Source organism: Cnephaeus nilssonii (assembly GCF_951640355.1).
Source record: "Cnephaeus nilssonii genome assembly, chromosome: 13".
NCBI classification, from domain to species: Eukaryota; Metazoa; Chordata; class Mammalia; order Chiroptera; family Vespertilionidae; genus Cnephaeus; species Cnephaeus nilssonii.
In genome coordinates this window covers 44,445,966-44,461,971 of record NC_137084.1, presented here as the reverse complement: position 1 = coordinate 44,461,971, position 16,006 = coordinate 44,445,966, and the positions used below count along the sequence as shown (strand labels likewise).

Sequence of the window (16,006 nt, the reverse complement as noted above, 5' to 3'; positions counted from 1 at the left end):
TCAGACAAGTATCACATGATCTCACTCATATGTGGAATCTAATGAACAAAAGAGATCCAGGGACATAGAAGCATGAAACAGACTGACAAATCTCAGAGGGAAGGTAGGGGTGGGGGGAGAGAGAGAGAAACGTTACCTTGAGAGAACAAGAGATTGGTTGTCCGGTGATCTAACCACAACCCAGGTATGGTCCCTGACAGGGAATTGAACCCACTACACCCTTCAGTGTCTAGGACCACGCTCCAGCCAACTGAGCCACACCAGCCAGGGCTTGCGGTTTTATTATAATAACTAGGAGCCCAGAGCGCAATTCGAAATTGCAGGCGCCGCCCACCCTCCAGTCGCCAGTCTGGCCTTGCCTCGCTCTCCGGCCCCCGCAGCAGCCATGGCCGCTGCTGATCAGCCCCATCCCCAGCGCAGGTGCACGGAGGCCTCTGCCGCCCTGCCCCCGACCCTGCGTGTGCAACCTCCTCCTGTCCGGCCAACCCATTACAATGTCCCTGTTAATTAGTATATTTCTCTATTTTATATATAGACTAGAGGCCCGATGCACGAAATTCGTGCAAATCGTGCAAGGAGCTCGGCCCTCATAGCCACGGCTTCGTTTGGAAGGTTGTCCAGAGGATGTCCGGAAGGTCGTTCAGCTGTCTGGTCTAATTAACATGTTACGCTTTTATTATTATAGATTTTATAGAATGAAACACTAGACAAGCACAAGAGAAATGATAAAATTGAAGGAAATAAGTTCACTGTTATATGTTATCTTCAGGCTTAAAAATTTAATTGTACAGACATGTAATGAGGAAAACTGGCTTAATAGCAGTTCATGTGGGCGGGGGGGAGGGGAGGAAGCAACTTTGTTTCTACAAATTCAGTATGAGCAAGGCCAATGCAATTTTTGGTAGTATTAATAAGAATTTAGCATCCAGATGAAGACACAGTAAGCTGCATTATACCTGGCATTAGTCAGCCATTATTTAAAGTATATGGGTCAGTTCTGAGTGGCATAGTTAAAGATGACCAGAAGGGTAAAGAAATTATGACATAGGACCAAAAACTTAAAGGTCTTTTTTAGGAATCTTTCCCCTTCATTAAACATTTACTGAGTATCTAATACATTCTAGGTACCACATTAAGTGCTGACTACACAAAGACATAATCCCTGGCCTCAAAGAGTTCAGTGTACTGCCAGAGACAGACAGACAAACGCAGAACTAAAATCCACTGACATGGCAGATGCATATACTCACGTGGTGGCACAAAGGATGGTGTGACTCATATTTGAGTGAGGGAAAAATCTCACAGAGCACTTGTTTCACCTGGGTTTAAAAGATGAATACTTTGACAGGAGGGTAAGAAGGAAGAGTATCATAGGTGACAAAAGGTCAAAAGGTTTCAAAAAGCAGACTCTATTCCAAGAACTCTATGTGGTCTGACCACAATCTTGAGAAAGGGAGGAAGAGGACCAAAGAGATGAATTTGAGAACTTTAACCTAAAAATTTAGGCAGAAATAATCATGACCTTTAAATACTTGAACACTGGCCCAGCCTGTGTGGGTCAGTGGTTGAGTGTCGACCTATGAACCAGCAGGTCACCGGTTCCATTCCAGGTCAGGGCACATGCCTGGGATGTGGGCTCAATCCCCAGTCCGGAGCATGCAGGAGGCAGCCGCTCAGTGTTTCTTTCATATCGTTGATGTTTCTCTCTCTCTGAAATCAATAAAATTATATTAAAAATAAATAAATAAATACTGAAACTGGAGAAGCAGATTTTGATTCACTAGAAAACTTAACTTTTAAACTTAAAATTGTCCAAAAATAAGAGAGTAATAAGTACCTAGTCACCAGAATGGGAGAAGTATCCCCTATTCCAGTGAAAGATCAATCTCCCCTTGGTGTTCCAGATCTCATTTCTCTCACCTCTTCATGAACATAGCTCACTCAGTTTTCCCCCCCTCTCTCCAGCACCATTGATTTCTCCCTCTCTGCTATAATAATATACAAACTTAACATCCACAAATGACTTATAATGCCACCTGTCATCTACCAAATTCAAATATATGACGGCATGTTACTGGAGTGTACTTTTTTTTTTTTACTCTTTAATTATTTAACACTGGTTATTCAACTATGCTGACACCAATACCTGTTTTAATATTTATAATAGTTTAATTTTTGATAATCAATGTGTTCCAAAATCAGCTAGGGCAGAAAGGAACTATTTTTAAAGTAGAACTTATCAATAAGGACGATTAGTGGCTAAGAACAGTTAACACCATTTTGGAACACACTGTTTATCAAATATTAAACTATTATAAATATTAATTAAAACAGGTATTGGTGTCAGCATAGTTGAATAACCAGTGTTAAATAATTAAAGAGTCCAAAAAAATCAATTATTTGCCAATCTTATTAAATCTATTCCCTTAATCATTACCTGCCCCCTCTCCCTTTGAATGATTTTGAAACAAATTCCAGATATCATATCATCTTACCCAGAAACATTTTAGCCTCTCTCTTAAAGGATTCTTTTAAAATATGTAACCAGAAAACTACTGTCACTCAAAAACTTAATAACCTTTAATAAAAAAAATCCAACCTATATTCAATTCCAATCAAATGTTTTTATAGTTTTTCAAATCAGGATCCAAATAAGTTCATACACTTAAACTGCAGATTTCCCTTCTATTGCTTTTTCTTCTTCACATATTTGTGGAAGAAAATGGGTCATCTGTAGTTTGCATAAACTGAATTTAGCTCATTGTATCCATGTATTACTTAGTGGGTAGATTTTGCTATTTACTCAATTTGTTTTTTTAGTTCATTTCTATTCACATTTTCTACTTATTTCTGAGTCAGGTTATATTTTTTTAGGAAATTGACTATTTTATATAATTTTTCAAATCCATGGGCATCAAGTTTGCCATATTCTACATTTATGGGCTTTTAAAAATCTTTATCTTATCTAGAGATGTATTACCTGTTTCACTCCTAACATTATATATGCCTTCTTGCTTTTTCTTTTTCCTTGACCAATTTTGCCAGAGACTTGGCTATAATATAGACTCTATGTTAATTCCTCAATTAGATTTGGTTTTGATTATCTTGTTTTCTATTCAGTAATTTCTGTTATCTTTCCGATCTTCTACTTTCTTTAGGTTTAATCTGCTGTGAGTTTTCTAACTTCTTCAGTTAGCCACTTAATAGTTTTCAGTCTTCAATTCAAGTACCTTACAGATTCTAGGACATACATTTTTCCATATTAACATCTCTGAACTTGGGATGCTTCCTACCATTGGAATCTTATAATCACTGCCAGCCAGCAGCAGTGACGATGCCACTCTCATTGCTTACACAGTTATGAACATAAGATAATTAAAGAAGCAGCTTACAAAAACTATATAGTGATTTGCCAATTATCCCTGGTGGCATGATTGGACAATTGTAACCTCTCAATGTTAACCAATAAAACCTTTACAGACCATCTGAGGAAGAGCTATGAGTCTCATCTAAAAGACTTTTGTGGCTACCTTCTGGCAAGCTCAATGAAGCATTAGCATCAAAACTTGCTGGGAACCAGAAGTTTGAAAGAAGATGCTGGAGACAGCTGTGGAGGACTTTTAAGAAGTGCTGTCTCACCTGACCAGTGTGGCTCAATGGTTGAGCAATACTATGTAGAAAAACAAAAACATCTATGACTCAGTCAAAAAATGATTTAGAAGAATCAGATCCTGAATATGAGGAAGTCACAGGAGTATTCTAATTCATTACTTCATTTTCTTTTATAAATATATACATGTGACATATTAAATCTACATCTAAATAAATGTATGAGCTCTTTTATAAGTATAAAGTTAAAAAGTCTAAGCTGTAGGAAAGCATTGTATTTGGAAAATAATAGCTCATCTTATAAACCAGAGCATCTTAAGATTCAATGAAATATGATATAGGCACTTAAATTTTCCTCTTAGTATGGCTTCAGCTGTATTAAATTCTAAATATTTTCCAATTCCCATGATTTTGTTTTTCATTTGTACTTTATTTAGAAGTTTTGGGGTTTGCTTTTTAATTTTCAAACAAGGACTTGTAGGTGGGGAAAACTGATTATATGTGTTATTAATTTCTAATAGTATTGTATTGAGTCAGATAACATGGTTTATACATCAATCTTGAGTATTTGTTGAAACTTCCTTTGTGCTTAATTATGTCAATGTCCCACATTTGTTTTAAAAGAATATATACTAGTATTCTCTAATTTGGGAGGTGTATCATTCTATGTGTGTACAGTAGATCAAGTTGTATATCATATTTCTTTTCTTTTAGTGGTTACCCTTAAATTTTTAATATGCATCTGACTGAAAGCCTAAAGTTAATCAATATCTCTATCCTCCTCTTGAACTATATATAGACAATTAGAACTCTTTAATGCTGACCAATCCCCAGCTTACATTTTATCCTTGACTGGTATTTTAGTTCCACTTTGGTTTTAGCTCCCATAAATTGTCATAATTATTTTTGTTTTATGTAGTCAATGTTGGCTAAGTTTACCTACCAATTTTTGTTCACCAGGACTTCTTGTATCCTACTCTATCCCCTAAGTTACATTTCTTTCTTCCTGAAGTACTTTGTTTAGTATAATAGTTCTTTCAGAAAGTGTGATAAATTCCTTATATTTTTGTTTATCTAAAAATATTTTTATTTTGCACTCACTCTTGAATAACTAAGCTGAGTATGAAATTCAGATTTCTCTCAACACTTGGAAGATAGTCTTTCATTTTTCTCAGGCCTCTCTTGTTAAGAGAGGTCTGCTCACATTCTGTTGCTCCTTTCTGGTAGCTTTTAATAGTGTCTTTGGTTCATTGCATTGTATTTAGCTGTGAGGTTTTGTTTTGCTCATTTAAATTCTGCTAGGGAATCATGAGTCTTAAACCTAAAAATTCATGTCTTTTTATTAATTCCAAAATATTTTCAAGTCATCATCTCTTTACATTCCACATCTCCCTCATTCTATTTTTCTCCTTCTGGAATTTAGATGTTGGGTCTTCGTGACCTTTTATATCTTCCTTCATCTTAACTGTTTTGCATTCTTAGGATTTCCTCAGATCTACCTCCCAGGTTACTGATTTTTTCATCTATGTATTGTAGACTAATGCTTAACTTATTCACTGAGCTTTTTAACCTGCATTTTTCATTGTTTAATTCTTTTTCAAATGTGCCTGTTTCATAAAGTCTTATTCATTTCTTTGGATGCCAACTAATCCTTTAATATATTCAGTCACTTAAAATATGCTCATTTAAATTATCTTTCAAACTGCCATTCTACAATCCCAATTCTTGGAGCTATAATCATCTTTTTCTATCTGCTGACTCTTATTTGTGGTAGAAACTGTTTTTCTTGTGTGTAATTTTAAATTATAAATTCATCTTCAGTTGGGCTTATTTCTTCTGTAAGAATCCCTTGTGGCCTGAGATATGGGAGTTCCCCTTGAAGTCTTGTTTTTCTGTTCTCTGGGTGACCTAGGGTTATCATGAGCTTGGAGCCAGCTTTTTATTTTTTTAAAATACATTTTTATCGATTTCAGAGAGGAAGGAAGAGGGAGAGATAGAAATATCAATGATGAGAGAGAATCACCAATTGGTTGCCCCACACACCCCACACTGGGTATTGAGCCCGCAACCTGGGCATGTGCCCTGATTGGGAATGGAACCGTGACCTACTGGTTCATAGGTCAACCACAGAGCCATGGGTGTGGAGCCAGCTTTTATATTAATTTCTCAACATGTGGATACCTGACGCATATAATATAAATTCAGATCCCAAATTTGAGTGAGGCATAAGTTTCATGCTTCAATTTCTCAGGTAAGCTTTTTTCCATTTCCTCTTTGCATAAAGTGCAGGCAAATCAAGACAGATTTCTTTTTATTGACTTGTGTCAGTGGGAAGATTTTTCTCTAGCCCACCCTGTCTCCTAGGATGCAGCACATCAGATCCCAGGTATATGCAGAAGTCTTAGTTTTGGTTCCTTCTTCCACTTGGTTAATACGCAATCAGCTAGAAATAGAAAACGAGAAATAACTCCTCACTCCACCCCTTCACCCTGCTCCAGGGCAACACGGCATGAGTTCAGGGCTTACTAAAGTTTTGGGTTTTAGTTTCATTTTTGTTTCTGGAACCTGGAGATTTTCCTATCTTTCCTACACGCTCAGGAACATACTTTAAAGAATTGTTGTGTTGTACCACCCAGCTTTTTGTTTGGTATTTGTAGCAGAAGAGCCTTCAGCTTACCTCAGCCATCTTGCTAAAAGAGAATTTGGGCTCTCCAATGCATTTGTTACATTACACCCATAGTTGTGATCTCCCTAAATGCAAAGATGAACTCCTCTTTAAAACTCTTGGTGGGTCCTCATTCCTTAGCATGGCATCCAAAATCCACTATTATCCAGTAACTACTTATTTCTACCAATTCCACTTCCTTCCACTCTCCCTCAAATACTCTATACTTTAACCACTCCTCCTTACAATCCCTAAAATTCCTTGTTTCATACTCCTATGCTTTTAAATATAGTACTGTTTTCCCTCATCCTTATCCTGCCATCATCCATTTACCGAATCTAAGTGTCTGCCTTTCACTGCAACTGGGTTCTCTTTTTTTTTTTTTTCCGAAAATAGCTAACATTTGAGCTAAGCATTCTAATAATTCAGTCTTAAAATTAACCTTTCAATTTTGCTACTATTACTATCACCATTTTCATAATAAGGAAACTAAGGTACAGAGAGGTTAGGCAATGACACACAGTTATAAATGGCAGAGCTGGAATTTGAACACAGGCAGTCTGTCTCCAGAACTTGCTCTATTTATACTATACTCCCTCCTACAGTTATATCTTGCATTTATTACAACACATTTCAGTTGCACGTTTATATACAACCCTCCCAACGACACTGACTTTGAGAGAATCATGCTTCTATCTGTAGCTCCATGCCTAGCACACAGAAGGCCTTCAAATGGTCACTAAGTGAAGGACTAAAGGAAACAGCCCCCAGCCACTGCGCTCCTCCGGTCCAGCCCCTCCTCACCTCTGGCCTGCACCACTGAAGTAGCCCCCTGACCGGACTCCCCTCCTCCACTTTCTGCTACATCTTTCCTTCACATTCCAACCAACAGTATCTTTCTAAAGCACGTTTATGATTATGTAGTTCACTACTTAAAAACCTTTAAGACCTCAACACTTTCTATAGGATAAAGTCCCCAACTCTTTTAGCATGACATGCCACGCCCTTCATGACCTAACTTCATGGTAGAAGAAAAAAATCTCTCTTCTTCCCCATTCCATCTGTATTTAATTTCTTGTCGGTCTCTGAACATGTCAAGTACCGTATGCCTGCACATGCAGGTTCCTCTGCCTGGCGTGGCCATCCCTTCCTCCCTACCTTGGTGAATTCTTACTCCTTTGTCAACATTCAGCTCAAATGCCTTCGTCAGGTTTCCTCCTGACTGTCAATTGTCCCATTCATATACTCTATAGCAATTTTCAACTGGTGTGCCACAAGAATTTTTAAAACATGCAACACCTGACTATTTAGTCAGGGGCACTGACCTCTTTTCCCTTAAATGGTTAAAAAAAAAAATAAAAGCCAACACAACCAAAGCTGTCCGGTGTGAATGAATCAAAATTATAGCCATTTTTTTTGTCAGATTAGCAAAAAATATATTTTTTGGTGTGCTGCAGAATTTTAGTAATTAATTTATGTGTGCCATGAGACGAAAAAGGTTGAAAATTGCTGCTATACTCTGTTGGCACCATGCATTCACTTACCACTTTGTATTGTTATTTGATAAGGTGTGTTTTCCCAACCAGACTGTGGAATCTTAAAGAACAGGGACCATATCTTATTCATTATCTTTTTATTGTATTATCTTACACAGTATAAATGTAAGATTCAAAATGTTCATTGAATTAGTGAAATGAAATTTGACAAACATATCCTACATCCTACATGCAAGTAAACTTATATATAAACAAATTCAAGGTAGGCAACTCTTCCAAGATTAACTGGAAGTTAGACAAGAAATATGAATGAACAAAAATGAATACCTTCTAAATTCCTGCTGCTCAATCCTGAATTCTACAGAATGGAACTATCCCTTCTATGGTGATTAATGCTTACTTGGTGAGGTGATCTCATCCTGAGTTTTAAAAAGCACACAAGTACATGGCAAATATTTCCTGCATTAGTATAACACATAAGGACACTCTCAAAGTCTGGAATATGAGTCAGTAAGAATAAGAAGTTGAGTCATTTTTATACATTTTAAAACAAATCCATACAGGCCAGGGAAATTCCTGTCCTTTTACACTACAATCACATGACTTAATTATTCATTAGTCCTAAATGCAATTTAGGCTGCACACATAGCAAACATTGTCTGCCAATTGAGTAATAAACCAGAACCACTTGTTTTTCACAGAAAGAGAAAAATGCTTAAATGTATAAATGCTAATCCGAAGTGAACAAGGAGTTTGGGGTGGGATAAAGGGAAGGGATAAATGAGGTACTATTCAATTTTTTTAATCTATTCAATTTTTGAAATGCACTTTTAATACTACAAATAGTTACAAATTTTAAACTGCCAATTAAAAAAATTCATCATCCTTTGTCTAGCTTTTCTCTTTAATGATTACCCATGGTAGAAGAAAAAGAACTGTCCTAAAAATGTCTTGTTTCAAGTTCAAAGGCAGTATAATTTAAAATGAGCATGCTTAATTTCAAATCACAAGGCTAAATGAATTCTTAATATTCATTAATTATTAACAATGGGGCCTGTTACTGTTGTACACTGTTGCAAACCTACCTATGTACACCTGTGTGGTAAATTTTCTTTTTATTTAAATCAATGGATCAGGACTGTCTCTAAATTTAGAATATAAGCTCCAAAAGGGAGAGATCTTTGAATATTTCAACCTTCAATGTCTCCCAAAAACCTAGAACAGTGCCTGGCAAAGAGTAGGCATTCATTACATACTTGCTGGATATTGCTCCAGATGGTACAAATGCTTTGTACGTCAATATATACAATGAGCTGCAGATGCTCAAAGAACATAAAGTTGAAGTCTGGGTTCATCTTAAAATGACCACTTAGCCTTCACACACAGTGTTGTACAAACCAACTGATATTATATCCAAAAGCAAATTGACAATATGTATAAGAATAAAAAATTTTACACAGGAATCATTAAGGTTCTGAACTTGAAAGCTTGCCAAGAAGCTGGCAAAAAAACAAAATGTCACCTGCACAACCAAAATTTTCAACAATCAAACTCTTCCTTTCCTTTTTTTTAATAAGATGGTAAAAATACAAAAGAGCCATGAGGCTTCAACATTTTTAAATTGTAAGAATTTCACTTAACACCAGTGTATTTACTACAAAATTTCATTCCCAGTAATAGAAAGCAGGCCTGACCTTTCTTCTATCAATTGACTATGCCAAAAGAACACTAAAAGCAATACTTCTTAATACACCTGAAATTGCTAATTCTGTTTGTTTCCCACTCCTAAAAGTATAATGTAAATATTTATGAAACTGGTATTTTTAGCTTTCCCTATTAAAAGCCATTATGAGCACTTAACTGTGAATTAGACTATATTTTAGCCTTTATTAATGGGTTACCCTCTCAGCCCTTGTTTATTTGTTACTAACTCACGATGACCTGTAGCTGAGCACTCTCTTTTCTGGGCTTCATTTCTCTTTTCTGTAGAATGAGGGACCTGAGTTAAAGCAATGATTCTTTTAACCTTCTCTTTGCAAACACATGAGAATCTAAGAAAAGCTACCTCTTCATAAAAATGCACATATGCACTTATGTAAAAATTTTATAAGCAATTATTTATAATGGTAAAAAATTGGAAACAACCTCAATGTCCACCAACAGACAGTTAAGTAAACTGTTATACCCATTCAATGAAATTCCTTGCAACTGTGAGTAGAATGAAGAAATTGTCTATGTACTAATATGAAAAAATTTCCATCATTGTTACATGAAAAAAGCAAGTTACAGAACAGTGTGCATAATATATAACCTTTTGTGTAAAAAAATAAAAATATAAAATATATTTTAATTTTCATGTATAAACATAAAGAAATTGTGGAAGAATAAACAAGAATCTTTGGTGGAAGTGGGAAATGAAGATGGGGTAGGAGGAACCTTTTATTGTATACTTCCTTACATTGTTTAAATTATGTGAATGCATTGCCTATTAGATTTTTAAATTAAAAAAATATTATATATAACCTAAAGAGGTCCAGACAACCTGCTGAAGCTAGAAGGTAATTCCTGCCCAGCAATATTTTTCTATAATGCATTGATTTAATAAGCATGTAATTATATACACTTAATGATCCAACAACAAGAAAATTTAAGGAAAAAATATTTTTCATTGTGGTACTCATATAAACATATAAAGTAATTGGATACTCAATGGATACTAAGTGACTCAATATATCCTAATTTGGAATCTTGTTTTATATAATCTCCTTAATCACGGGTACACTTTGATAAATTTCTTCAAGGGAAAAAGTTTGCATAAATCATCAAGCCAAATTCCTCCTCATGATTCAAATTTCAGACTGGATATTTCACAAGGGAGTCCAGGTTTTAGAAATAAAAATAGAAATTTCTATCCTATTTGACCATATAATCAAGAGTACTAATACGGGGACCAGAGAAATACTGTCTTATTATTTGGACATAATCTCAGACTTTGAAGCAAATTAAATAGCATATGAGGACATCACGCAGCATCCACAAATTAGATGACATCTGAGGAGTCCTTCATCTCTGATTTGAGCAGGAATCAGATGGATATGGTTTTCATTCCTAGGCAAGTTACTTAACTTCTCTGGGCCTCCATTTCATCTGTAAAATGGAAATAAAAGCGCCTATCCCATAAGGATGTTGTGAAGTTTAAAAGAGGAAACACAGAAAGGCAAGGCGCAGAAATAAAAGAGTGGCAGGTGTCTGACGGCTTGAATCAAAACAAGCTGCATCCTGGGAGCTGTAGTTTCTAGGGACTGCACTCTCCTACACAAGCAATGCCTCCTCTCCCGCTACTGAAAATAACACCTGGCACAACTCCCAACGAAAAAGGCGCACATATCTAGGCTTTCCTGATTATGTCTCTTGAAAATCTCCTAGGTACGCATTTTTTTTAATCAAAGCAGATGCGTTGACTGGGTGTGTCCCAGAGTCCTAAATTGAGCGACAACAGTTTTGTTTTGTGTGTTAACAGGGCACCAGGTCAAGAGTGGGCAGGCTGCAGGAGGTAAGAAAGGCAAAGCTGAAGGCAACAGTCCCGACCAAAACTTGTTCACTGCCAGGATGATAGCAGGAAACTCCACTGCCATGGAGATCAAAGCAGCCCCCGCCAGCCCATCTGTTCCCCAAGCCTCGAAGCCCCATCCAGCTTCTTCTTTTCCCGGGGTACCACTGGAGCTGGGTGTTAGTGTTATTGTAGGGAGACGAGTAAAACCCTGTCACTGGCTGTGTCCTATGTGCCAGGCTGTGCTGAACATGCATTTTTTTAAGATTTCGTGAAAACTGCACGTAAGGGCTCATTCCCTTCACTCGCTCTGATCTCAAGGCTGAAAAGCTGCCCCCATCACATCCTCAAATTCAACCTGTTCCCAAACTCCAGATACTCCACAAGCAAGTCGACCCCTAGCTCTTCACCCAACACCAACCGAGCACCCCCGGGCCCTCCAGGGCCCCCGAAGTTCAGCGCCCTCCTCCCACCGCGGGTCCACCCTGGCCCTAACTTGTTCCAAGAAATGCGAGGGCTCCCTCCGAACTTCTGGCTCACGTCGGGCGCAGGGGCCCCTCCAAATCCATCCAGCCCCCTACTTTCTTTCCCAAGTTCAAAATTCGGAAACAGATCATGCACTCGGGCAGAGCCCTGCTCCCACCGCAGGAGAACTCTCCGCACCCGCTCCCGTGGGGCCTGGGACCTCCCACCCCCGAACCAGGCCGGGCTGGGGCGCCGGGCGCGCTCGGCCTCGCCCCGGACCCCAAGGAGAGGAGGGGAGGCTGCACCTGGCTCCGCGGGCGCGGCGCGCGGCTCCGGCTCCGGCCTGGGCCCCGCGGCGGCCGCGCCCCCGTCCCGGCGCGGGCGGCAGCGCTCCGGCTGGCGGCGGGCGCGCTCGCCCGGCACCTCCGCGCTGGCCTGGCCGTCGTCGCGGGCCCGACGGCGGGCCCAGCCCGGGCCGCGGGCGCGGCAGCGCGGGCAAGCTGGGCCCGCTGCGTCGGCGGCGCGCTGGGCGCAGCCTCGGCACCGCGAGTGGCCGCCAGGCAGGGCCGCCGCTTCCCCCGGGGTCTCCAAGCAGCCGGCGCAGCCCGGCTCCTCCGACCGCGGCGGGGGCTGCAGCAACGTCTGCGGCAACACGAGCAGCGTGGGGCCCGAGGCCCGGCCCTGCGCCCCAGCCTTGGCCGCCGCCATCTCGTCACAGCGGCCCCGCCGGCTCCGCCGACTCAGCGCTGCCGCGGCCGCCGCGGAAGAGGCCCGAGTGCTCGGACCTGCCGCCGCCATCTTGTTTCCCGTTTGAGGGCGAGTCCAGTTGCGAGGGAGAGGGGTAGAGGGCGGGCGGGGAGCGGCGGCTCATCTGCATATTCATGAGGGGGCGGGGCGGGCCCGGAGAAGGTTCTTCCTGGACTTGGTTGGTGGTAGGGGATACTTCATTAATATCCTATATAATAATCCTATATAATAAAAGGCTAATATGCAAATTGTCCCCTCAACCAGGAGTTCCATGGGGAGTTTGACCAGGGGGCGGGGCAGGGCGGCGGGCCAACCGCTTGCAGCCACTCCCCCCCACCCCACCCCCAGCCTGGCCCGACCCCACTCGTGCACAAATCTGTGCACTGGGCCTCTAGTTCGTTATAGTTTCTATAGCCGGTCTTCAGCCTCCTTCGGCAGTCTTTGCAATTTCCTTTTATGCACCCAAAGGAAGGTGAGAACTGAGTGGTTTATTGGGAATTCTGAGTGATACTAAGCTTTCTGAAGTAATTACACTTACTTATCCTGCAAGAGCCTCCAAACTGACGCTAAAGTGCGTGGGGAGTATGTGAATTACCCAGAACCCTGTCTCTCTCCGGGCTTCCTTTGACGTGCGGGTAGCTTTTGTGACCGAGAGCAGGCCTGCTGTGACGTGAAACTAAGGGCCAAAAATAACAGCTTCTTGTCAGTCCTCATCTCCATATCCTTCTCCAGGTCCTTCCTGGAGCTCCCCTCTTTTAGCTGGAAAAACACTTTCCCGGTTTTTCTCATTCCCTCAGCTCTTTCTCGGACTCCTTCCTTTGAGTCTCCTCCCCCTGCCCCCCAACACACACACACATACCGCCCCCCCCCCCTAGTTTGGGGCTTACATGTGGGTGTTCCTCTAGGTCAGGCCTCAGCCTCTTCCCACTCTGCCCCGCCCCCCCCCCCCCCCCCCCCCCACCTCCTGCGCACGCGTTCTTCCAGCTGAGACTCCCAAGTTGTTACTTGCTTCTGGACCTGAGTGCAGCCCTGCATGTCCAACTGCCCAAGGAAATGTCATCTTGGACGTCTGCATCTCTGACGTGCAAAGCTGAAGTCACCGTGTTGTTGTTTCTTCCCCACCCCCCTTCCAAAACAGCTCTTCTTCTTTTCCTCATTCTCTTAAAGGGACTATCCTCCCAATTCCTCAAGCTCCAAACCTAGTCACCTTGACTTCTCCATCATCTCCCACACCCATCCGTTTCTTGGTTCTGTCCGTTCTCCCACCATCACGGCTATCTTCTCACCTATCCTCTCTTTATGCCTCCCCCGCTGCTCAATTCGGGTCTCGTCATCTCCCACCTAGACGATGGCAGTAGTTTCGATAGATTGTCTTCCTGCCCACAGCCTCTCTCCCTTCAATCCATCTCCCACAGCTCTTGGAGTTGCTTTCTAAAAGACAGCTCTGACCACATCATCCCTAGCTGGGCTCGTCACTGGGGGGTGCTCAGAATCGGGTGCCAGTCCCCATTCCGGATGCAGAGAGTATGGGAGAAAGACTGGCTCCCCTCTGATATACCTCTGCTCTAGCAATTCTCCCATCCTTTGTTTTTTTATTTATTTTTATTTTTTCGTTGTTGTTTGTTTTTTTGCACTAAAGTAGTTTTGGAGCAGGAAGGCATTAAGAAAATGGCATTTCCTTTTGGGAATCTTCATAAGAAAACACAAGTTTTGTAAGGAGAGCAAAGTCCAAAGAAGCAACACAATTGCAAGGAAAGGCATCAGAGGCCCCGGGTTCCACGGGATTGTCCGGAAACAGTGCCTGGGGTGGTGGTAAACCAATCCAAGGCGGAGAGCAGGAAAAAAAAGAACGAAGTGGATTCCCAAGATGAGAACCAGATGGCTACAGAACAAGTCAAGAATTGAAGAAGGGTCAATGAGTAATTGAAACAGGGCTTGTGTTTACAGAGGCCCAGACAGTGAGAATCCTGCCAAACACAGAAGGATGGCCTCGGCTGCACTGTCCTTTGTCCAGGGGTCCTCCTCCTTTCACTCCCCACTGGCAGTTCTCGAGGACTCTTCGCCCAGATTCTGACAGGGGAGGCCTGTGGTCCAGAGATCAAGCCAGCTACCATCGGAAACGGGGCCCTTGGAGTGGGCGGGTCGCTCCTGACCGTTGGGGGCTCTTCATCTGAAGCCTGTTTGCTGTTGGAGGAGCTGAGCCACAGAAGTGTGGCGTGCCTTCTCGGAGACAAATACAGACAGGAAATGTCACTTTGCAGAGGGAAAAAGCAAGAGGTCTGCATAGCGCTCTCTCAAAAGCCAGGAGATCTGGGCTTGGTCCTGGCTCCATCACCCCTTTCACTAACTCATTGTGTGTAATGTCAAACAGGTAACTTTTTTTTTACCTCTGGGCCTCAGTCTCCTCATCTTTAAAGCAAGGCTGTTGGAACTCAGCAGTTCCCAACCTGGGGTGCACCTCACAAAGACACACACACACACACACACACACACACACACACACATTCACACATATGCCAAAGTCCCACCTCAGATCTACTCAACAGATCAATTCAAAGATCTCCTCTAGCCCTAACATTCTAGAAGCCTGACTCCCAATTTCCAGTCCCTTCTCTCCTCCATTGCTGCTGCCAAAGTCGTCTTACAAAGGCAGGTGCAGTGAAAGAAGACAAGGCCACTCTAAGAAACCTGGAGAGTTATTCACTCTGCGTGGAAATGAGGGAGACGGGGATGGTTCTAACACGTCAAGCCCAGAAGCCTGAGATTATGATCCTCATTGACAACTGACACAGAAAAGGAAAGGCAGTCTTAAAAAGGGAGGACGTGGTCGGCATTTTGTTTCGTTTCGTTTACCATCAGCACCTAAGCCTTCTTCCTATTTGGGAGAATGCCCCATTCTCTGCCGAACTGCTGAGACCAGGGAGGCTGAAGCAGGGAGATACTCGTCTCCCTGACCCGAAGCAGCCGGAACGTGACATCTGACCTAGGCTCAGCCGCCTGGCCGCTCCTCTCTGAACTTTGGATCTTCAGAGAATGCTGCAAAGACATATGGACAAGTTTAGGATTATTCAGAGCGACAGAGGCAGTGAGTGTTCAAATACAATGGGCCGCTCGGAGGTCGGTGTTCCTGCCGGGGGTGGTGGCCGGGTCCGAGTGTTTCTGACGTATGACCTTGGTTGTGGTGCCTGCTGCCTGGCCTGTCTGGGTTATCACCCGTTTTCCGTATTCAACTCCTTCCAGCCTTCCCGTCAACAGTTTGTATCCTTTCGGTAAATTTCCCCTTTTCTTTTCAATGACAAATTCTGTTTGTTGTTTGCATCAAAGTACTCTGCCCGAGACATTGGTTTGTTGTTTTTGAAGTGTCACCTGAAAATGCTTGTCAAGGCTGCGTTGTAAATTATAAAACGAGCCGAGAAGCTTGGGCTGACGGCCTCCGATAGAACAAGCCTGCGTGTCCTGTGTTGTCTCTTTCCC

General features: G+C 41.9%; 1 protein-coding gene across 1 annotated transcript in view; it reads right to left on the bottom strand.

The window, feature by feature from the left end:
• RNF169 (ring finger protein 169) overlaps positions 1–12,607 on the bottom strand; it is a 55,921-nt gene extending 43,314 nt beyond the window's left edge. The window contains exon 1 of the mRNA XM_079789481.1: positions 12,091–12,607. Within this exon, the coding sequence (XP_079645607.1) occupies positions 12,091–12,583 (493 nt within the window). The 5' untranslated portion in view covers positions 12,584–12,607. The remainder of the gene's footprint in view (positions 1–12,090) is intronic.
• Positions 12,608–16,006: the final 3,399 nt, after the last annotated feature.